The sequence below is a fragment of the Lontra canadensis genome, unplaced genomic scaffold (assembly GCF_010015895.1).
Source record: "Lontra canadensis isolate GAN:19392208 unplaced genomic scaffold, GSC_riverotter_1.0 scaffold133, whole genome shotgun sequence".
Classification (NCBI taxonomy): Eukaryota; Metazoa; Chordata; class Mammalia; order Carnivora; family Mustelidae; genus Lontra; species Lontra canadensis.
In genome coordinates, this window is record NW_022631127.1 from 3,384,407 (window position 1) to 3,407,712 (window position 23,306).

At 42.4% G+C, this 23,306-nt stretch overlaps 1 protein-coding gene and 1 pseudogene across 2 annotated transcripts in view; one reads left to right on the forward strand and one right to left on the reverse strand.

The window, feature by feature from the left end:
- ALDH1L1 (aldehyde dehydrogenase 1 family member L1) overlaps positions 1-23,306 on the forward strand; it is a 117,213-nt gene that overhangs the window by 11,623 nt on the left and 82,284 nt on the right. For both annotated transcript variants that reach the window (XM_032842782.1, XM_032842783.1), the window contains exons 2-4: positions 18,554-18,705; positions 20,721-20,955; positions 21,792-21,957. In XM_032842782.1, coding sequence (XP_032698673.1) covers positions 18,579-18,705; positions 20,721-20,955; positions 21,792-21,957 — 528 coding nt within the window. In that variant the 5' untranslated portion in view covers positions 18,554-18,578. The remainder of the gene's footprint in view (positions 1-18,553; positions 18,706-20,720; positions 20,956-21,791; positions 21,958-23,306) is intronic.
- On the reverse strand, positions 8,418-9,501 carry LOC116858155 (annotated as a pseudogene).

Consider the following 23,306-nt stretch of genomic DNA (forward strand, 5'->3'; position numbering starts at 1 on the left):
GCAGAGCTCATATAAATTCCCCCTGGGCCGCTGCTGGCAGAGCAGGTTCCGAGTCGCGGTCACTGGGGATGCAGGATCTTCTGCTTGTACCCAAAACCACGGCAGTGGTGGCTGTCTGGGCAGCTCCAGGCTGCCAGAGAGGTTCCAAGCAGCGATCGCACACTGAGATTTTCCCGCTGGCCCAGGCTAGGAGTGCCTGGTCTTTCTGGGTCTAAGAGCCCCCGGCTTCTGCCCACCTCTCTCAGAGGAGGCTGTGGGTCGCGCGTCTCAGGCTCTGAAACAATGGCCCGGGTCTAAGAGCGCTGGGTGGGCCTTTGCGCACTTCTCTCAGGGGAGGGTGAGGGGCGCGCATGTCTCAGGCTCTGTAGCAGGGCTCTGCTCTGGCCAGGCTCCCAGCCCCTCGCAGGAGCCAGACCCCACGCAATCTCGGGCGCGCTGGCGGCTCCGGGACAAAGACCTGATTTCTCCACTGCACTCTCTCTGGCTCAGTGCCGGGGAAGCTGTCCTGGGTCCGGGGACTTAAGCCCCTGTCCCTAGCCGCCCTGATTCCCACAATTTCCGCCCCCCCGCCCCCCCCCCCCGCGATCCTTTGCTCTTTCAGAGTGCTTTCAGCCAGTCTCCAAGTTAATGCTGGTTCCCAGACACAGGGCACTCTCGTATTAGGGGTATTACTTTCCAATCGGTCGCCTCTGGTGGCTCCCTCCCCCTTTTGTTTATCTTCAGATATCAGTCCGACATTTCCACTCCGCTTTACCTGCCCACTGGCATTTTCTGCCCCTGTAGAGATCCAGATGTGTGTAATTCTGATCTCAGGCTGATTTCATAGGTGATCGGAGTTCTTTGGTAGGTAATCAGCTCACTTTAGGGTACAGGTTGAAAAGGCGCCTCCTCCTACTTCCCCGCCGTCTTGTCTCCCCCCCCCCCGCCCCATATTGTGTTTTTAATTTCAAGTTCCAATTGTTTATTGCTGGCATATAAGAAGCAATTGACTTTTGCATATTAACCTTCTCTCCTGTAACCTTCCTATAATCATTTATTGGTTTTAGGAGTTTCTTGTTGATTCTTTAAGATTTTCTACATGGCCAATCATGTCATCTGTGAATACAGACAGTTTATTTCCTCCTTTCCAATCTGTATACCTTTTATCACCTTTTCTTATTTCTTTGCTAGAATTTCCAGTAGGATTTTGAATAGAAATAATGAAAGGAACACCTTTGGCTTGTTTCTGATCTTAGTGGGAAAGTTTCTAGTTTCTTAAAATTAAGTGTGATATTAGTTATGGGTTTGTTTGTAGATGTTCTTTATCAGGTTAATTTCCTTTCCATTCCTAGTTTGCTGAGAATTTTTTTATCAGGAATGAGTATTGGGTTTTGTCAAATACTTTTTCTGCATCTATTTATCTGTTCACATGATTTTCCTTCTCTGTCCAGTTAGTGTAATCTATTACATTAATTGATTTTGATTTTGATTGATTTTGAATCTTAAGTGTTTGGTGGAATTCACCAGCGAACCTAGGCGCTTTCTGCTTTGGAAGGGTATTAATTATTGATTCAATGCCTTTAATATATGTAGACCTATTTCTATTTTCCTTGTATAAGTTTTGTTGAATGGTGTCTTGCAAGAAATGTTCCCTTTCATCTAGGTTATCAAATTTGAGGGTGTATAGTTATTAATAATACTCCTTTATTACTCTTTTAATGACTATAGGATTAGTAGTGATGGTCCTTCTTACATTTTTGAAATTAGCAATTTTTTTCTTAGTTACTCTAACTAGGGGCTTACCAATTTCCACTCTGGAAGACCGTATGGAGATTCCTCAAGAAGTTAAAAATAGAGATACTCTACAAACCAGCAATTTCACTACTAGGCATTTACCCCAAAGATAAAAGTGTAGTGATCTGAAGAGGCACATGTACCCTAATGTTCATAGCAGCAATGTTCATCAATAGATGAATGTTCATCAAAAGCCAGGATGTTCATCAATAGATGAATGGATAAAGATGTGATGGGGATTAAAGAAGGCATTTGTTGTGATAAGCACTGAGTGGTTTTTTTAAAAATTTTTAAATTTAAATTCAAATAGCCAACATAGAGTATATCATTAGATTCAGATGTACTGTTCAGTAATTTATCAGTTGGGTGTAATACCAAGTGCTCATCACATCACGTGCCTTACTTAACGCCCATCCCCCCAAAACCTATCCCCATCCCCCATCCCCACCTCCCCTCCAGCAGCCCTTAGTTTGTTTCTTATAGTTAAGAGCCTCTCATAGCTTGTTTCCCTCTCTGATACTTCCCATTCAGTTTTCCCTCCCTTCCCTTATGATCCTCTGCACTGTTTTTTACATTCCACAAATGAGTGAAACTGTATGATAATTGTCTTTCTATATTTGACTTATTTTGCATAATATCCTTCAGTTACATCCTTGTTGATGTAAATGGTAAGTATTCATCTTTTCTGATGGCTGAGTAATATTCATATATATATATATACATATACATATATACACACAATATTACATATATATGTATACATATAGGTATATATACATATATACACACACAAAAATACATATATATATATATATATATATATATATATATATTCCACAACTTCTTTATCCATTCATCTGTTGATGGGTATCTCAGCTCTTTTCACAGTTTGGCTATTGTGGATATTGCTGCTATGAACTTTGGGGTGCATGTGCCCCTTCAGATCACCATATTTGTATCTTTGGGGTACATACCTAGTAGCATAATTGCTGGGTTGTAGGGTATCTCTATTTTTAACTTCTTGAGGAATGTCCATACTCTTTTCCAGAGTGGCTGTACCAGCTTGCATTCCCACCAACAGTGTAAGAGAGTTCCCCTTTCTCCACATCTTGCCAACATTTGTTGTTTCCTGTCTTGTTAATTTTAGCCATTCTGACTGGTGTAAGGTGGTAATCTCATTGTGATTTTGATTTATATTTCGCTGATGCCAAGTGATGTGAAGTTTTTCATGTGTCCACTGGCCATTTGTATGTCTTCTTTGGAGAAATGTCTATTCATGTCTTCTGCCCATTTCTTTACTGGATTATTTGTTTTTGGGTGTTGAGTTTGATAAGTTCTTTATAGATCTTGGATACTAGCCCTTTATCTGTACTGCCATTTGCAAATATCTTCTCCCATTCCATAGGTTACCTTTTAGTTTTGTTGATTGCTTCCTTTGCTGTGCAGAAGCTTTTTATCTTGATGAAGTCCAGTAGTTCATTTTTGCTTTTCTTTCCATTGCCTCTGGAGATGTGTCTAGCAAGAAGCTGCTGTATCCGAGGTCGAAGAGGATGCTGTCTGTGTTCTCCTCTAGGATTTTGATTGATTCCTGCGTCACATTGAGGTCTTTCATCCATTTTGAGTTTATCTTTGTGTATGGTGTAAAAGAATGGTCCATTTTCTTTTTCCATATGTGGCTGTCCAATTTTCCCAGCACCACTTATTGAATAGATTGCCTTTTTTCCATTGGATATTCTTTTCTTCTTTGTCAAAATAAGTCGACCATAGAGTTGAGGGTCCATTTCTGGGTTCTCTATTCTATTCCATTGATTTATGTGTCTGTTTGTGCCAGTACCATAGTGTCTTAATGATTAGTTTTGTAATATAGGTTGATGCCTGGCATTGTGATGCCACCAGCTTTGGTTTTCTTTTTCAACATTCCTTTGGCTATTTGGGGTCTTTTCTAGTTCCATACAAATTTTAGGATTATTTGGCCCAGGTCTGTGAAAATGTTGATGATATTTTGATAGGGATTGCTTTGAATATATAGGTTGCTCTGGGTAGCATAGACCTTTTAACAATGTTTATTCTTCCATTCCATGAGCATGGAATGTTTTTCCATCTGTTTGTATCTTCCTCAGTTTCTTTCAGAAGTGTTCTACAGTTTTTAGAGTACAGATCCTTTACCTCTTTGGTTAGGTTTCTTCTTTGGTATCCTATGGTTTTTGGGTGCTATTATAAATAGGATCAATTCCTTAATTTTCTTTCTTCTGTCTCATTGTTAGTGTAAAGAAATGCAGCTGATTTCTGTGTATTGATTTTATATCCTGCCACATTGCTGAATTGCTGTATGAGTTCTAGCAATTTTGGAGTGGAGTCTTTTGGGTTTTCAAATAAAGTATCATGTCAACTGCAAAGAAAGTTTGACTTCTTGTTTGCCAGTTTGAATGCCTTTTATTTCTTTTTGTTGTCTGATTGCTGAGGCTTGGACTTCTAGTACTATGTTGAACAACAGTGGTGAGAAAGGACATTACCCTTGTGTTCCTGACCTTCTTGACCCTAAGGGAAAAGCTCTCTGTTTTTCCCCATTGAGGATGATATTGCTGTGGGCTTTTTGTAGATGGCTTTTATGATATTGAAGTATGTTCCTTCTATCCCTACACTTTGGAGAGCTTTAATCAAGAAAGGATGCTGTATTGTATGTAACATGCTTTTTCTGCATCAATGGAGAAGATCATATGGTTCTTTTCCTTTCTTTTATTAATGTGATGTATCACATTGGTTGATTTGCAAATGTTGAACTGCCCTTACAATCCAGGAATAAATCCCACTTGGTCATGGTGAATAATCTTTTTCATGTACTGTTGGATCCAGTTGGCTAGTATCTTGGTGAGAATGTTGGCATCCATGTTCATCAGGGATATTGGTCTGTAATTTTCCTTTTTTTTTTTTTTGTTTTTAAAGATTTTATTTATTTAAGAGAGAGAGAGAGAGAGATAGTGAGAAAGAGCACAAGCAGAGAGGAGAGGGAGAAGCAGGCTCCCCCCTGAGCAAGGAGCCTGATGCAGGGCTCAATCCCAGGACCCTGGGATCATGACCTGAGTCAAAGGCAGATGCTTAACTGACAGCCACCCAGGAACTCCTGTAATTCTCCTTTTTGATGGGGTCTTTGATTTTAGGATCAAGGTAATGCCAGCATCATAGAACGAGTTTGGAAGTTTTTCTTCCAGTTTTATTTTTTGAAACAGCTTCAGTAGAATAAATATTATTTCTTCTTTGAGTATTTGGTAGAATATCCCTGGGAAGCCATCTGGCCCAGACTCTTGTTTTTTGGGGAGGTTTTTGACTACTGCTTCAATTTTCTTGCTGGTTATAGGTCTCTTCAAACTTTCTATTTCTTCCTATTTCAATCTTGGTAGTTTTTAAGTTTCCAGGAATGCATCCATTTCTTCCAGATTGCCTAATTTGTTGGCATATAGTTGCTCATAATATGTTCTTAAAATTGTTTGTATTTTCTTGGTGTTGGTCATGATCTCTTCTTTCATTCATGATTTTATGAATTTATGTTCTTTCTCTTTTTGATAAGTCTGGTAGGGATTTATCAATCTTATTAATTCTTTCAAAGAACCAGCTTCTAGTTTCATTGATCTTCTCTATTCTTCTGGTTTGTATTTCATTGATTTCCACTCTAATCTTTATCATTTCTCTTCTCCTGCTTGGGTTAGGCTTTATTTGCTGTTCTTTCTCCAGTTCTTTTAGGTGTAAGGATAGCTTGTGTATTTGAGATTTTTAAAAGTTGTTGAGAGAGGCTTGTATTGCAATATACTTTTCTCTTAGGATCACCTTTGCTGTATCCCAGAGGTTTTGAACATTTGTGTTTTTATTTTCATTAGTTTCTATGAATTAAAAAAATTTTTTTTTAATTTCCTGGTCGACCCATTCATTCTTTAGTAGGATGGTCTTTAACCTCCAAGTGTTTGAGTTCCTTCCATATTTCCTCTTGTGATTGAGTTCAAGTTTCAAAGCTTTGTGGTCTGAAAATGTGCAGGGAATAATCCCAGTCTTTTGGTATTGGTTGAGACCTGTATTATGATCCAGTATATGCTCTTCTGGAAAAATTCCCTGTGCACTCTAGAAGAATGTGTATTCTGTTGCTTTAGGATGGAATGCTGTGTACATATCTCTGAAGTTCATCTGATCCAATGTGTCATTCAGAGCCCTTGCTTCTTTGTTCATCTTCTACTGAGGTGATTTTCCATTGCTGTGAGTGGGGTGTTGAAGTCCCCGACTATTAATGTATTATTATCAATGCATTTTTTTTTTTTTAGTTTGGTTATTAATTGGTTGACATGTTGACTGCTCCCAAATTAGGAACATAAATATTTATAATTGTTAGTTCTCCTGGTTGGGTAATCCTTTAATTATGATATAGTGTCCCTTTTCATCTCTCACTATAGTCTTTGGTTTAAAATCTAATTTGTTTGATAAGAGAATTGCTTTCCCAGCATTCTTTTGAGGTCCATTAGCATGATAAATTGTTCTCAACCCCTCACTTTCTTTATTTTTTCTTTCTTTTTTTTTTTTTAATTTCTTTTCAGTGTAACAGTATTCATTGTTTTTGCACCACACCCAGTGCTCCATGCAATCCCTGCCCTCTCTAATACCCACCACCTGGTTCCCCCAACCTCCCACCCCCCACCCCTTCAAAACCCTCAGATTGTTTTTCAGAGTCCATAGTCTCTCATGGTTCACCTCGCCTTCCAATTTCCCCCAACTCCCTTCTCCTCTCTAACTCCCCTTGTCCTCCATGCTATTTGTTATGCTCCACAAATAAGTGAAACCATATGATAATTGACTCTCTCTGTTTGACTTATTTCACTCAGCATAATCTCTTCCAGTCCCGTCCATGTTGCTACAAAAGTTGGGTATTCATCCTTTCTGATGGAGGCATACTACTCCATAGTGTATATGGACATCTTCCTTATCCATTCGTTCGTTGAAGGGCATCTTGGTTCTTTCCACAGTTTGGCGACTGTGGCCATTGCTGCTATGAACATTGGGGTACAGATGGCCCTTCTTTTCACTATATCTGTATTTTTGGGGTAAATACCCAGTAGTGCAATTGCAGGGTCATAGGGAAGTTCTATTTTTAATTTCTTAAGGAATCTTCACACTGTTCTCCAAAGTGGCTGCACCAGCTTGACCCTTTCTTTCTTTTTTTTTATTTCTTTTCAGCGTAACAGTATTCATTGTTTTTGCACCACACCCAGTGCTCCATGCAATAAGTGCCCTCCCTAATACCCACCACCTTGTTCCCCCAACCTCCCACCCCCCGCCCCTTCAAGACCCTCAGGTTGTTTTTCAGAGTCCATAGTCTCTCATGGTTCACCTCCCCTTCCAATTTCCCTCAACTTCCTTCTCCTCTCCATCTCCCCATGTCCTCCATGTTATTTGTTATGCTCCACAAATAAGTGAAACCGTATGATAATTGAGTCTCTCTGCTTAACTTATTTCACTCAGCATAATCTTTTCCAGTCCCGTCCATGTTGCTACAAAGACCAACTTGCCACTTTCAATCTGGAGGTGGCTTAAGGTGTAAAGTTAGTCTCTCGTGGACAGTATATGCATAGGTCTGCTTTTTTAAATCCAGTCTGATACCCTATGACTTTTGATTGGAGAATTTAGTCCATCTGCATTTCAGAGTAACTATTGAAAGATATGAATTTAATGCCGTTGTATTACCTGTAAAGTTGCTGTTTCTGTAGATTGTCTTTGTTTCTTTCTGGTTTATGTTACTCTTGGATTCTCTCTTTGCTTACAGGATCCTCCTTAATATTTCTTGCAGAGCTGGCTTGATGGTCACATATTCTTTCAGTTTCCATCAGTCCTGGAGGTTCTTTACCTCTTCTTCCTTTTTTTTTTTTTTTTAAACTTCAATGATCATTTATTCCCAAACTCAGTCGGGGTTAACTCTTTCCCCAGCTAACATATCAACAGCATCTCCAACAGGATCTAGGATGGAGGTGCAGACCTAACGAAGATTGTCCCCCCAACAGGAAATTACAAAATATATATATATACATCTGCATATTTCTAAAACAGCAAAATTCACCAGGGTTGCAGGGGGGAAAAAAAAATCTCCACGTGATTTCAGTCCATAGAAAACAGCCTTTGGCAGTCTGTGCTGCCTTAAAAACCTAGGAGAAAAGCATTTCCTCGCTTAAAAAAATTTTTAAAAATTCCCCCTTTCTTCAATTTCCACTGCTCACTCCTAGAAACACCCAGGGGATTAACTATGAAAATAAGCCCCAACTCATTTCCCTCTGCCTGTCTGTGAAGACTCACACGCATTCTTCAATTTCTAGGCACTTGCAAACTGTCCTGCTTCCTTCAAGGAGGGGGCCTGAGAGCTCAGGAAAGGATGGAGGGAACAGATGTACTTGGCCAAGAACTGGAATGCCAGGCAGGGCATGGGGGGGGTGCTTTCTAGATAAACACACCTGACACCTTTAACCTAACGTCTAACCCGCCAGGTAAAAAGAAATAGCAGCCGACTGTACCAAGAGGTGCTTCTGTCCCCTGTCCCCTTCTACCATAAGGTGACATTAGTTGTCTCTGTATTTGACCCCCTACCCTCTCCCAAACACCGTGACAGCAGTTTTTAGGCCAAAGCCATGTTGCAAAGACAGCCATATGGTCCCAGCCAGGGGAGAGCCCTGGAAGCTTCTGTCTGGGTCATGCTGTCACTCCTGGCAAATACTTTGATAGCTTCCAGAAAACTGCCCAGAGACAGCCCTCCAAGTCAGGGTCACAGGTCCTTCCAGTTGATGGGCTCCTTGCCAGACTTCTGCAGCAGCTCATTGGTTTTAGAGAAATGTCTACATCCAAAGAACCCTCTGTACACCGACAAGGGGGAGGGGTGGGCTATCTGCAGCACGTGATGGCGTTTCCTGTCAATGGCACTGCCTTTCTTCTGAGCGTAAGAGCCCCAGAGCAAAAAGACCAGGCCTCTGGAGTTCTGATTTAGCCAGGATACGACCTCATCAGTGAACTGCTCCCAACCTCTCTCCTTATGAGAATTAGCCTGATGTGCCCAGATGGTGAGGACAGCATTGAGTAAGAGAACACCTTGCTTCGCCCACCCGGATAAATCTCCATGACCAGGATGAACGAAACCCTCTATGTCTATAGACAGCTCTTTATAAATGTTCTCTAAACTGGGTGGCGGTGGAACGGGTCTTTGAACACTAAAGCAGAGCCCATGGGCTTGTTTGGGTCCATGATACGGATCCTGTCCCAGTATGACAACCTTCACCTGTCTTATGTCACACATCTGGGTCCACATGAAGATTTGGTGTGGGGATGGATAAATAGTGTAATGTTTTCTTTCTTTTGCAACAAATCCCATTAGCTTGATTAAATACGGTTTCCCAAACTCCACGCTGAATGGCTTCTTCCAACTCTCACCGAAATCCACTAGCACATTGAGCGCGGTGAGTCTGAGCAGGGCAGCGGCCTTGTTCCTCTGAATACGGATCAACTGCTCCGGGCTCAGTGGCGAGGAGGGTGGCGTGCTGGGGTCCTCCTGCCCGGCCCAGGCCTTCTTGGGGGTACTGACCGCCACATCCCCATCTCCTCAGCCACCGCCACCACGCCAGTCCCCAGGTCGGCTGGCTCGGGACTGCGGGCACATCACCTCCCGGCGTGGGTCAGAGAGAAAAAGGAGTAGAGGGTCTTCTGGCCGATCATCCTGGAGCCGAGGAGAGTGGCCGCGTGCCGCTGGGAGAACCCGACGTCCTATCCTTCCATTCTGAAGGACAGCCTTGCTGGATAAATTTTTCTTGACTAAATATTTTTCTCATTTAATACCCTGAATATATCATGCCAGCCCTTTCTGGCCTGGAAGGCCTCTGTGGATAGGTCTGCTGCCAGTCTAATGTTCCTACATCTGTAGGTTAGGAACCTCTTGTCTTGAGCTGCTCTCAGGGTTTCTCTTCATTTCTAAAATTTGGAAGCTTCACTATTACATGCTGGGGTGTTGATCTATTTTTATTGATTTTGTGAGGGGTTCTCTCTACCTCTTGGATATGAATACCTGTTTCCTTCCCCAGATTAGGGAAATTCTCAGCTATGATTTGCTCAAATATACCTTCTGGTCCTCTCTGTCTTCTTCCTCAGGCACCCCAGTAATTCCTGTACAATTTCATTTTATGGCATTGCTGATTTTTTGAAGCCTCCCCTGATGGTCGATTGGTTGTTTTTTTCTCTTTTCCTCAGCCTCCCTCCTTTCCATCAACTTGCCTTCTATGTCACTTACTCTCTCTTCTCCCTCATTTACCCTACCTACTAGAGCATTCAATTTAGACACATCTCAGTTATGGCATTTTTTTTTCAGTCTGATTAGATCTCATTTCTGCACTAAGAGATTCTCTAGTATCTTTTATGCTTTTTTTCCCAAGCCCAGCTAGTAACTTTGTAATTGTTATCTGATTTCCATCTGTGGCATTTTACTTATATCCCTATCGATTAGATCTGTGTCAGAGAATATTGCCTCTTGTTTTCTTTTGTTGTGAATTCCTCCTTCTAGTCATTTTACCCAGAGAAAAATGTATGTATGAGTGAGTACTATCAAAAAATCAACCCTGACCTAAGCAAAATACACACTAGACAAATCCAAAGAGGTCAGAAAGCAGGAAAGAAAAGGAAAAGATGAAGAAAATGGAAAAAAAAAAGAGAAAAATAAAAGGTGGGGTGAAGAGAGAATATAATTTCACAGGGTGGACAAAACAGGGTGATCTGCTTTGTCCTGAGTGTGTTTTGGTCTCTGTGTTAGAAGACACTAAATCCCAAAATTGTAAAGAAAGTAAAACTTTTATATATACAAAAATAAAATTGAATAGAGTGAAGGGAAGCCAAAAATGAAAAATATATGTATAAAATGTAAATTTCAAAAATGAAAGTTAAAAAAAAGACTTAAAAACAAAGAATTGATAAAATAAAAGGCTAGTTGAAAAGGGAAAAAGAAAAATGAAAAAATTTCAATGGAAAGATAAATGAATCATGAGGGAAAACCCCTCAAATTCTATATACTATTTTCCCCTAGTGCTGGAGTTTTACAGTCCTGTGTGGTCCGTAAAGTTGCTGTTCATCTGTTCTTTCAGTTGGTCTTCTGGACCTTCTGGGGGAGGGGCCTGCTATGATGAGTTTCAGGTGTCTTTGACTGGGTGGAGTTTCACAACCCCTTGCCAGGGGGCCAGGGTCAATGTTAAGGTGTTTTTAGTTGCTCTGTGTAGCTTTTGTTTCCTGAAGGCTTTCTGTGCTTCTTTAGAGGATCAAGATAAAAATGGCTTTGTGTTGATCTCTAGTCCCAGAGCTAAAAGATCGTGGTCCCCTCTCTTTAGTAAACCTCAGGGATAAATGGCCTTCATTTTTGTGTGGCGAAACTCTGCTGACTCCTGGGGTGCATGCCCACATTGATCCTCCCAGGAGAAGGCAGAGGGTCCCAGGCTTCTGTACTTTGTAGGGGCCTGGCATGGGGAGTGGTCTTGGGATCATGCCTGCACCCACTTCATCCCTCCTGGGGGAAGGCAGGGGGCGTGGTGTCAGTACTTTCTTGTCTTTTGCAGGGCTCTGGCACTGACAGTTGTTCCCCAGTCATGTGTGGACATGCTCCAGCCCTCTCAGGAGAAGGAGGAGGGTCCCCACATTCCTGTACTTTGCAGGGTTCCCACAACAGAGAGCAGTCACCTGATGGTGCCATGGCTCATGGTTTATGGTGAACTGAGCTGAGACTTCCCTCCCAGGCTCACCGTAAAGACTGTAAATAGTTTCCCCACTTCACTGATTGAGAACTCTACTGCCTTGGCATCCCCATTCTTTTTGTGACTTCAGAGATCCTGAGACCAGACTGTCCCACTTAGAGTTCTGCCCTGTTTCACCACCTGAGCACCTTTCATGCAGGGATATCTCTCAGCTGCAGCAGATTTCTAAGGGTGCTGATTTTGCCCTCCAGGGCTATGTCACTTTCCAGTAGCCAGCTTACTAAGACTCCCCTCACCCTCAGAATCACTTCTCTGACTGTCCTACCTTGCAAAAAGTGGTCACTTTTCTACTTGTAGAGTTCCAGATATTATTTTCTTACATCTCAGGTTGAATTCATGGGTGTTCAGAATTATTTGATAGTTATCTAGCTAAATTCAGTGGACCAGATGAAACAAAGTCTCCCACTCTTCCACAGTCTTGCTTCCTCTAGCAGCACTGGGCATTGCATGAAAGCAATGAATCACTAAATTCTACTCCTGAAATTAATATTACACTTTATGTTAACTAACTGGAATTTAAAAACTTAAAAAAAAACTATGAAATATCTAGGAAATAGTCTAATCAAAGAAGCAAAAGTCTTGTACAATGAAAATCTTAAAACACTTCTGAAGGAAATTAGACAAGACCCAAATAAATAAAGACATGCTGTCTTCATGGGTAAGAAGCTTTAATCTTTTGACAACACTACTCAAAGTTATCTACAGATACAACACAATCCTTATCAAATTTTCAAGAGTCCTTTAGCAGAAATAGAAAAGCCAATCCTAAAACTCCTGTGTAATTGCAAGGGGCCCTAACAAGTCAAAACAGTCTTGAAAAAGAATATATTTGAAGAACTAACTTTCTTTCTTCTTTCCTTTCCTTTCCTTTTCTTTTCTTTTTCTTTCTTTTTTTTTCTTTCTTTGAAAACTCACTTTCTGATTTCAAAACTTACTGCAAAGCTGCAGTAGTCAAAAGAGCATGATCCAGGGGTACCTGGGTGGCCCAGTTGTTAAGTGTCTGCCTTTGGCTTGGGTCATGATCCCAGGGTCCTGGAATCGAACATGACATCGGGCTCCCTGCTTTGTGGGGAGCCTGCTTTTCCCTCTGCTTGCTGCTCCCCTGGTCATGTTTGTCCTCTCCCTCCCTCCATCTCTCTCTCTGCAAATAAATAAATTTTTTTAAAAAAGAGCATTATCCTGATCATTGGTTGCAAGTGGGAGTCCAGAAATAAACCCATACATGTCTGACCAATTGGTTTTTAACAAATTCACTAAGTGGGGAAAGATTAGTGTCTTCAATAAATATTGTTGGGGCAACTGGATTTCCACATGTAAAAGAATGAAGTGGGATCCCTAGCACACAGCATGTACAAAAACTCACTTAAAATTGGTCAATCACCTAAATGTAAAAACTAAAACCATAAAACCCTAGAAGCAAAGAGAGGGGTAAATCTTCATGCTGTTATATTTGGTACTGGAATTTTAGATATATACCAAAAGCAACAAAGGAGAAATAGGTAAATTTGACTTCACCAAAATTAAAAACTTCTGTGCAGCAAAGGACATTATCCAGAAAATGAAAAGACCACTTTCAGAATGGAAGAAAATTTTTGCAAATTACATATGTGATAGGATATTAATATTCAAATTTATAAAGTTTACAGCTGGAAAACAAAAAGACAACCCAGTTATATAATGTGCCTAGGTGTGGCATTACTGAGGAATATGGTAATTTTATGTTTAGGTTTTTAAAGATTGCCAAACTGTTTTCCACAGTGCCTGCACCATTTTATATCTTACCAGCAATGTATAATAGTTCTAATTTTCCACATCTTTGCCAACACTTGTTTTCCCTTATTAAAATATTATAGATGAGCCAAAGTAGGTGTGAATTGATATTTTACTATAGTTTTGCTTGGCATTTCTTTATTGACTAAAAAGGTTGAACATTTTTTTATGTGCTTGTTGACCGTTTGTATATCTTCATTGGAGAAATGTCCATTCAAGTCTTCTCCATTTTTAATTGTTTCACAAAACAGATATTCAAACAGATACTTGTTTTCATTTTTTTATTTTGAAATTTTTACCATTTTTAAATTTTGTATTTCATTCAATTTAATTAACATACATTGTAGTATTAGTTTCAGAGGTAGAATTCAGTGATTCAGCAGTTGCATACAACACCAGTGCTCATTGCATCAAGTGCCCTCTTTAATGCCCATCACCCAGTTACCCCATCTCCCCAGCCACCTCCCTCCAGCAACCCTCAGTTTGTTCCCTGTAGTTAAGAGTCTCTTATGGTTTGCTTCCCTCTCTTGTTTTCATTTTATATATTTTTCTTTCCCTTCCCCTACGTTCATCTGTTTTGTTTCTTAAATTCCACATATGAGTGAAATCATACATATTTGTCTTTCTTTGACTGACTTACTTTGCTTAGCATAATACCCTCTAGTTCCATCCATGTTTCCATGTTGTTGCTAATGGCAAGATTTCATTCTTTTTGATGGCTGAGTAATAGTCCATTGTGTGTGTATGTTTGTGTGTGTGTGTGTTTTGGCAATTGTGGACTTTGCGGCTATAAACATTGGGGTGCATATACCCCTTCAAATCACTATGTTTGTATCCTTTGGATAAACACCTACTACTGCATTGCTAGGTCATAGGATAGTTCTATTTTCAAGTTTTTGAGGAGACTCTCTGCTTTTCCAGAGAGGCTGCCCCAGTTTGCTGTCCTACCAACAGTGTAAGAGGATTCTCCGTTCTCCACATCCTTGCCAACATCTGTTGTTTCCTGACTTCAAACAGATACTTGCATACCAATGTTCACTGCAGCATTATTCACTATAGCCAAGAGGTAGAACTGGCCCAGTGTGCAGGAACAGATGAATGGATGTATATAAGACATGCATGCACATGCACACACACAAATAGATAAATAAAATTCTTTTGTAAAAAGGAATAAAGTTCTGATACATACTATGACATGTTTAAAGCTTGAAGATGTTGTGCTAGATGGACTAAGCCAGATACAAAATACAAATATTGTATGATTCCACTTATATGTGATACCAAGAATAGTCAAATTTACAGAAACAAAAAGTAGATTAGAGGTTAATAGGGGCTACTTGTAGTGGTTGGGAATGGGAACTTATTGCTTAATGAATATAGAGTTTCTGTTTGGAGTGATGAAATAGTTGTGATACTTACACAATACTGTGAATGTTAAAAAAAAATGTCTGAACTGCACATTTAGAAATGATTAAAATGGGGGCTCCTGGGTAGCTCAGTTGGTTAAGCGGTTGCCTTCAGCTCAGGTCATGATCCTGGAGTCCCAGGATAGTGTCCTGCATTGGGCTCCCTGCTTGGCAGGGAGGCTTCTCCCTTTGACCCTCCCCCTTCTCATGCTCTCTCTCTCTCTCTCTCATTCTCTCATTCTCTCTCTCTCCCTCAAATAAATAAAAAAATAGAAATGATTAAAATGGTGAGTTCTATGTTACATATCTTTTACCATTATAACAAAATTTGTAAGCTATAATAAACACAAAAGATAGACAAACTGACAATGGAAAAGAATACAGGTCCAGAAACAGATTTATCCATATATGGTACTAGAAAAACATTTCTGGACTTCTGTGTCATAGACAAAAGTCAATTCTGGAAGGATTGCATGCAATGAAAAAAAAACAATAAAAGGTTTTTTTTTTTTTACTAATATCTCTTTTTTTAAATTAAGAGTTTATTTTTTAGAGAAATTTTAAGTGCACAGCAAAATTAAGGGGCAGGTACAGAGATTTCTTATATACCCAGTGCCTCCCGCCACACAAAACATTATCAATTTCCTGTTATCAATTTCCTCCTCCAGAGTGATACATTTGTTATAACTGATGAACCTACACCAATAGAGTATCACTCAGAGTCCATAGTTTACATTAGGTTTTTTCTTGGTGTTGTACCTTATTATGGTACAACCTTATATGGGTTTGGACAAAAGCATAATGATATGTGTCTATCATTATGGTATCACACAGAGTGTTTTCATTGCCTAAATATCCTGTGCTCCACCTAGTCATCTCTTTCCCTTTTCCAACCCTTGGTAGCCACTGATCTTTTCATGTCTCCATAGTTTTACCCTTTCCAGAATGTCATATAGTTAGAGTCATACATTATGTAGCCTTTCAAGATTGACTTCTTTCACTTAGTAATATGCATTTAAGGCTCCTGCATGTCTGTGACTTGATAACTTATTTATTTTCAGTGTTGTTGTCTGAATATACCACAGTTTATTAATCCATTCACCTACTGGAAGACTTTGTGGTTCCTTCCAAGTTTTACTAATTATGGATAAAAGTTCTAAAAACAGCCATGTGCAGGTTTTTGTGTGCATGTAAGTTTTCAGCTCCTTTGAGTAAATACCAAAGAGTATGATTGTTGGATTGTACAGTGACAACATGTTTCATTCATAAGATACTGCCAAATGTCTCCCAAAGTGACCATGTCATTTTGCATCCCATCAGCAATGTGAGAATTCCTGTTGCTCCACATTCTTACTAGCTCTTGATATTGTCAGTGTTCCAGATTTTGGTCATTCTAATAGGTGTGTAGTAGTAATATCCCTTTGTTCTTTTAAACTGAATTTGCCTGATTATGTATTATGTGGAGCATCTTTTCATATACTTGTCATCTGTTTATCTTGTCTGGTGAGGTGTCTCTTTAGGAATTCAGCCTACATTTTACTGAGGTGATTTGTTTTGTAATTGTTAAGTCTTCAGAGTTTTTTGTAGAGTTTTTTGTATATTTTGAATAACAGTCCTTTATCAGTGTATCTTTTGCAAATGTTTTCTCCCAGTCTGTGGCTTGCCTCCTCATTCTGCTGACAATGTCTTGCAGAATTGAAGCTTTTAATCTTAATGAAGTCCAGCTTAACAATTTTTTTTTCATGAATTGTACTTTGATGTTATATCTAAAAAGTCACTGCATACTGAAGGTCATTAAATTTTCTCCTGTGTTATCTTCTAGGAGGTGTAATATTGCATTTTACATTTAGGTTTGTGATGTATTTTGAGTAAATTTTTGTAAAGGGAGTAATGTCTGTGTTTAGATTAACATTTTTGCATGTGGATGTTCAGTTGTTCCAGCACCATTTGTTGAAAAACTATTTTTGCTCCATTTTGTTGACTTTGCTCTTTTGTCAAACAATGAAGATTTTAGAAGACAGAGAGCTGTCTGTCATGGACATCTTCATGAATTGGCATAGGCAACAATTTCTTAAATAGATTATGAAAACCACTAACCATAAAGGGAAATTTTGATGAGTATACTATGTTAAGTTTAAGATCTTGGGTTCATTAAAACACACATAAGACAGTGAAAAAAATCAAGCCACAGAACTGAAGTTATCTTTTATAAATATGTATGACAGAGGATCGATAGTCCATATTATTAAAAAACAAAATCAAAACAAACAAACAAACAAAACCAAACCCCTCTTTTGCTGCAAACCAGTAAGGAAAAGGCCACCCAATTAAAAACAACAACAACAACAAGAAGCAAACAAACCAAAAAACCAGAAGTCTTAAAGAGGCAGTTCCCACAAACAGATGTTCAAGTGGCCAATAAACATAGGAAAAGGTGCTCAACTTCAATAGTCATCAAGGAATTTCAAATTAAAGCCCAATGACATGGCTCTATTTCATGTTAGCAAAATAGATGAAAGAAAAAGACACAAAGCCTCTATGCCAAACACATGGGCATGGGAATTGGTACAACCACTTTAGAAAATGGACAGAATCTTTTAAAGCTGAACATTTTCATGCCTCTGACCCCAAAATTCCACTCCTAGGAACAGAATTTGCCCAACAGAAATATGTGTCTATACACAGTAAGAATCATATGCCCAAATCTTGATAGCATCCTTGTCATAATAACCTCAAACTGGAAACTACCAAATGTCTAGCAATGGTAGAATGGATGAATAAATGTATTTATTCACATTCACACAGTGAAATACCATGCAGCAATGAGAATGAGCACAGTACAACTACATGCAACAATGTGCATAATGTTGAGTGGGAAAAATCCACAGAACATTACACTGCATGATTCTATTTTTATAAATACAAACATACATATATGGGAGCTGCTGGAGTGTTTCTTTCTCTGAGTGCCGATTATAGAGGTGTGCTTAGTTTGTGAAATTCATTGATCTACATACCTATAATTTCACACTTTTCTGTATGTATGAAGCATGTTAATACGTCAATCACATTTTCCAAAAACATGTATATTTTTACAAATGGATAATTTAAAGAAATACATCAAGTGAAAAATAGGTGTTACAGATATGAGCATGGGGATTGGATGACCAAACTTTGGAGACAATTGCATGATGTAACTAGTCATTATTTCACATATCTTCCTTCTACTTGGCCAGCCCAGTAGCACCCCATTTCATTCCCCCTGACCCTACCTTCAGTCCTCAGGGCCTATCCACCCAAGCATTCTTTTCTGTGAGGTGGAGATAAGCAGATCCTCAGGCCCAGGTGTCCTTGCTGCTTTCTGGCTCAGGGAAATAAGCCTGATGAGCAGGCTGAAAGCTGTTTGAGGAACATAGCATCTGAGAAAACAGACTTGATGTAACCAGGTCACAGAACTGGTTAGCTACAAAAATATGTTTAAATACATCTCAGAGGACTTGCCTCCCAGTGTTCCATGCCAATTTAGAGGATTTCAAGGAGGAATCCCTAATTCTATAATCTCCATTCAAATCACCCACTGTGGCATATAAAATCCCTCCCTTGCAAAAGTTTCTCCTCCGGCCCTTCACAGTAGCAGCTCTCTGCAGAGGTCTGATGCTCAGGGAGCCCCAGAGGTGACCTTAAGTGGTGGTGGTGGGCAGGGTGGACAAGGTGCTGTGCAGTTGTCCACTTAGACTAGGGCCAGCTCCCTGAGCATCCTGTCATAGCACTATGTCTAACACTGTGGTTTTATTCCATCCCCAGATCCTTCTGACTCATCCCTTCTGCCATGAAGATCGCAGTGATTGGGCAAAGCTTGTTCGGCCAGGAAGTTTACTGCCACCTCAGGAAGGAGGGCCATGAGGTCGTGGGTGTATTCACTGTCCCAGACAAGGATGGGAAGGCTGATCCCCTAGGTGAGTGGGTGGCCCAGGAATAGGGAAAGGGGGTGCCCAAGCAGGCAGGTAGCTATGGGCAGGAGCAGAAGTCTTGTGGTGGTCATGAACATCCCTGGCTGGAGGCAGCCCTACATGGTCCACCTTGAATCCTGCTCAGGTGCCAACCAGCTGCCTGGCTTTTCTGGAACAAAATAGAGACCCCTTCCCCAGCTGATCATGGGGTGGGGCTTGTGTCCTAGAGAATGGTCAGGGAGAAGCCCAATCTGCCCCCAGGGTCCTGCTGTCTGACAATTTCAGGCTTCTCTGACCCCAGCACCAGGCTCTGGAAGGGCTGCTTCTAGGTGGGAGATACCACAGGTCACTGTTCCCAAATGTGAATGTTCAGGGTATCTCCATCAGTGGGAGTGCCTGCTATGCAAAGTGCTGAGCCTTTCCCTGGGAGTTTCTGTCCAAAAGGGTGGTGTTGAGTCTGAGAATTTCTATTTCTAACAAGTTCCCAGGTGATGCTGATGGATCTGGCTCTATGAGATGCACAGTTTAAGAATCACTAGCCTCTAGACTGGGAGCCTCAGCAGCACTTCAGGATGCAAGGGCCTCAGCTCAAATGTACAGACCCTCCAGGGACACTCAGGTCCTTCAGAGGCCAGATGGATGCAGAATATAGAGCAGAGGTTAAAAACGGAAGGCCAGATTGAGAAAAGAGCCTTGTGGGGCTGGCCAAAAACAGGGGCATGGTTCATAGGGATAATGAATCTCGCTAGACTGAGAAGCACAGCTTACCCCTGGACCCAGGTCCAGCACCACTGTGATGCTAACCAGGCCTAGTCTCAGACTTGACCCCAGTGTGACCTGTGATATAGCCTGACCTCACCACACCTGAGCCCTGTCCTCAGCCACTAAATGACCACTGATACTAGTCTCTGAGCCTAGACCCAGATGGAACCTAGCTGGGATTTGACCCTGACCTTGGATGTCTTGCAGGAGTATTCCCTTGGTCACAGTATGGACAGCTTTTGCAAGCACAGTCTAGTCTGCTCACTTTGATCCCCACCCCCCCGCCCCGGACCATTGATATCCCCAAATGCAAGGCAGAGGCAGAGGGGGCTAGAGAGCAGGTCAGGTCTAGTCAGAGGCTAGTCATCATGCTGGGTCTTCTAACAGAGAACCCAGTACAAGGATGTGTTTGTTAGGTGCTGAAGAGGGCAGGCAAAACAGAACTCCAAGCTGTTGGGGTAGTGACTGCTGAGGGCAGAGGTCACCTTTCAGGCTGGGTAAACAGGGAAGCTGTAACCTGTAGAACTTGGAAGCTTGGGGCTGTACTGAGCATGCTGCTCACAGGTGTTGGGGACTGGGTGGGGTGGGGTCCCTGCACGCTGAAACCTGGAACTCAGAGGGTGGTCATGGTGGGAGGGAGGTGTACGTTAGGGCCAATTCTGCAGATATTGGGAAAACAGCAAACTAATTCAGCCGCTACTCTGGGGAGACAGTCCCCTTCTAGGGTGAAGAAGTGAGGCAGGAGGGTGGGGGGCTGTCAGGACTGGAACCTGACAAAGGAGCGAGTCCCTTCTTTCCCCTTCTCCTCAGCCTTTTAGTCTCCCTCCAACACCGCTTATCAGTAGTGCTTGACACGGAGCAGCTGATGAAACAGGAATGTAATTTGCAGGGTCCCAGCTGCCATCCCAGAGAGCAGGAGAAGGGTGGAGGACAGTAACTTGGGGACAGCATGACAAGGCTGCATGAAGGGTTGAGGAGAAGGGCCCAGACAAGAGTCTGGGTGGGGGGGAGCCTAGATGTCTTGGAGGTCAGAAGCAGTCCATCCATGCAGAACAGCCCTGCAAACTTGCCCTTGACCAGTGCTATCCCCTCGGTGCTATCCCTTCTGTGCTGCCCAGTGGAGTCCCGCTGTGTGGTGGGGAAGGACAGGAGGGACAGGCTGGGAGAGAAGATGCAGGAGTCACTCTGTTGGGAAGGTGGCAGTGGCTGTGGGTGGGTGCATGCAGGGAGGGGCTGGTTTCTCACCTGCTGCTCCACAGGCCTGCAAGCTGAGAAGGATGGAGTACCAGTGTTCAAGCTCTCCCGCTGGCGGGCAAAAGGACAGACCCTTCCTGATGTGGTGGCGAAGTACCAGGCTTTGGGTGCGGAGCTCAACGTCCTGCCCTTCTGCAGCCAGTTCATACCTATGGAGATAATCAACGCCCCCCGCCATGGCTCCATCATCTACCACCCGAGTCTGCTTCCCCGGCACCGAGGGGCCTCGGCCATCAACTGGTGAGACAGAGCGAAAACAACCCCCTCTGCCCAGAAGTCATCCTACCCTAGCACAGAGCAGGCATCATGCAGGGCCCCGTCCTGTCAGATGCTATCAGATGGCATTCACACAGCTGACTGGTGAGGTCTGACGAGTAATCAGGAGTGCCAGAGAGAACTAGGGACAGGCATCATCAAGTGCTCTGCGCCCCCCCAGGAAACTGGGAAGTGAGCACTTCAGTGTTCCTATCCTGTAGGAGGTTTCACTGGGACAGAGCTGGTTAAGGTGTTCACCCAAGGGTACAACCCAGGCCGTGGGACCAGAGACCTGCATTAACCCACACCATTGCATCCCCCTTGGAAAGGGATAGACATGAAGTAAGGGTCACCTGAAGAAGACAGTTGGACTTGAGAAGCACTCAGGAGACAATAAATGGGATGATGTGACTGATGGGTACTGCAGTTCAGTTGGGTGATCAGCAAGGGGAGATGTCTAAGCTGGAAAAAGAGTACGTTTCTAGCCAGACTGGGATTCAGGCTCCCTGACCTCTGGTTACATCACTTATCTGGGCCTCAGTTTCCTTATCTGTAAAAGGGGCATATAATGCCTCTGGCAACTGTTGGGGTATTATGTCACATCAGGCATATAAGGCTTTTACCACAACACCTAGCAAGTGGTTGGTGTCAGTAAATGCCTTCTCTTTCCAGCTCTCACCTTAACAGGTATCAGTCCCCTCAGGGGCAGGGCGTGGAGGAGGTTGTTGGAGGGTGACCAGAGGCCCCAGGAGCTGCCCCCAGTCTGTGCTTCTCCCTGGTCCTTCCTCCTGGACTCAGGCTCTCATACTTGTGCTCCCCAGGACCCTCATTCATGGAGACAAGAAAGGGGGGTTTACCATCTTCTGGGCAGATGACGGTTTGGACACTGGGGACCTTCTGCTCCAAAAGGAGTGTGAGATCCTCCCGGATGACACCGTGAGCACTCTGTACAACCGCTTCCTCTTCCCTGAAGGCATCAAAGGGATGGTAAGTGCTGGGAGCTGGCCACACCACATGTGAGCCTCCCTGTCCTGGTGCCCTTTCTAAGCCAGCCCCCACCAGGCTGCTCTTCAGTTCCAGGATGCTGGATGGAGAGAGCTCTCATTTCAGGGTCTCAAAGAGGCAGGATTAGGACATACAATGTATTGTGTTAGGCAAGACTCTTGGCAGTGTTAGGCAACTGACAGAACCCAGTTCAGAAAGCTTATCCAAGAAGGGAACATTTTTGGCCCATTTAATATGGAAGACAAAAGGCAAGGGTGGTGTCAAGCATGGCTGAGTCCAGAAGCACAAGCCATGTCATAGGATTTTGTATCTTTGTCCCCTTACTGTTTCTGTTTTTCTGTTGGATTATCTTCACCTTCAGGTGGGCTGCCATCAAATGGGAGGAAAGGCAGTTGCTGGTGGCTCAAGGGTTATACCTCTTGATTCCAAAGGAAGAAAAACTCCTTTTCTCACAGAATTCATGAATGAAAAATCAGAGAAGGCCAACTGTAGTCATGCAGGTTGAGTTGTCTGCAGGAGAGGGGGTTCTGTCATCAGAACAAGACAGACAAAAAGGACTGAAGTCAGACAGTTGTCGTTGGCACGGCAGGCAGGTCCTGTGGGGCCTGACTCCATAGGGACTGATGTGTCCGTGGGGCTACTGGTGGTGAGCCCAAGGAGTCCAGCTAGGCTTGGCCCAAGGCAGACACACTTGAGCTTCCCATTGATACCAGCAACAGGCAGGGGTCAGACAGGAGGCCATGTCTCAGAGGAGAGCGTACCCTATTTGGAGGTAGCAATAAGCATCACAATGACTAAGATTGTTCACTGCTGCCCAGATGTCAACCATCCCTTTCCCTCTGCTCCTGCTTCTTGCCAGCCACCTTTTATTTTTCACATTGTGTCAAACAAGATGCCTCTTGTATTCTCTCCCAAGGAATCCACCTACTCACAGAAGTAGTGAACAAAGTAGATTTGCTGGAGATTTGATAGAGAGACAGAGAAGGGGGTTACATGGCATATCCCACAGGAAACAACTAAAAACATCATTTGGGGCTACACTGTCCAATATGGCAGCTGCTAGTCACATGCAGCTATTAAATTAATTAAATTGGATTTTAATTAAAAATTGAGTTCCTCAGTCCCACTAGCTAGCTTTCAGGTCCCTAGGACAGGAACTATACATGGCCGATGGCCATTGTATTGGACTGTTGCAGCATAGAACATATCCGCCACTGAAGAACATTCTGGAGGGCAGTCCTGCTTTAGACGTTTCTGACATTCATCACTTCTTGGTTTGGGTGGCTCTGGAGCTCTCCCCCCAGGACCCTTTCAGGATGGACCCAGGCTCC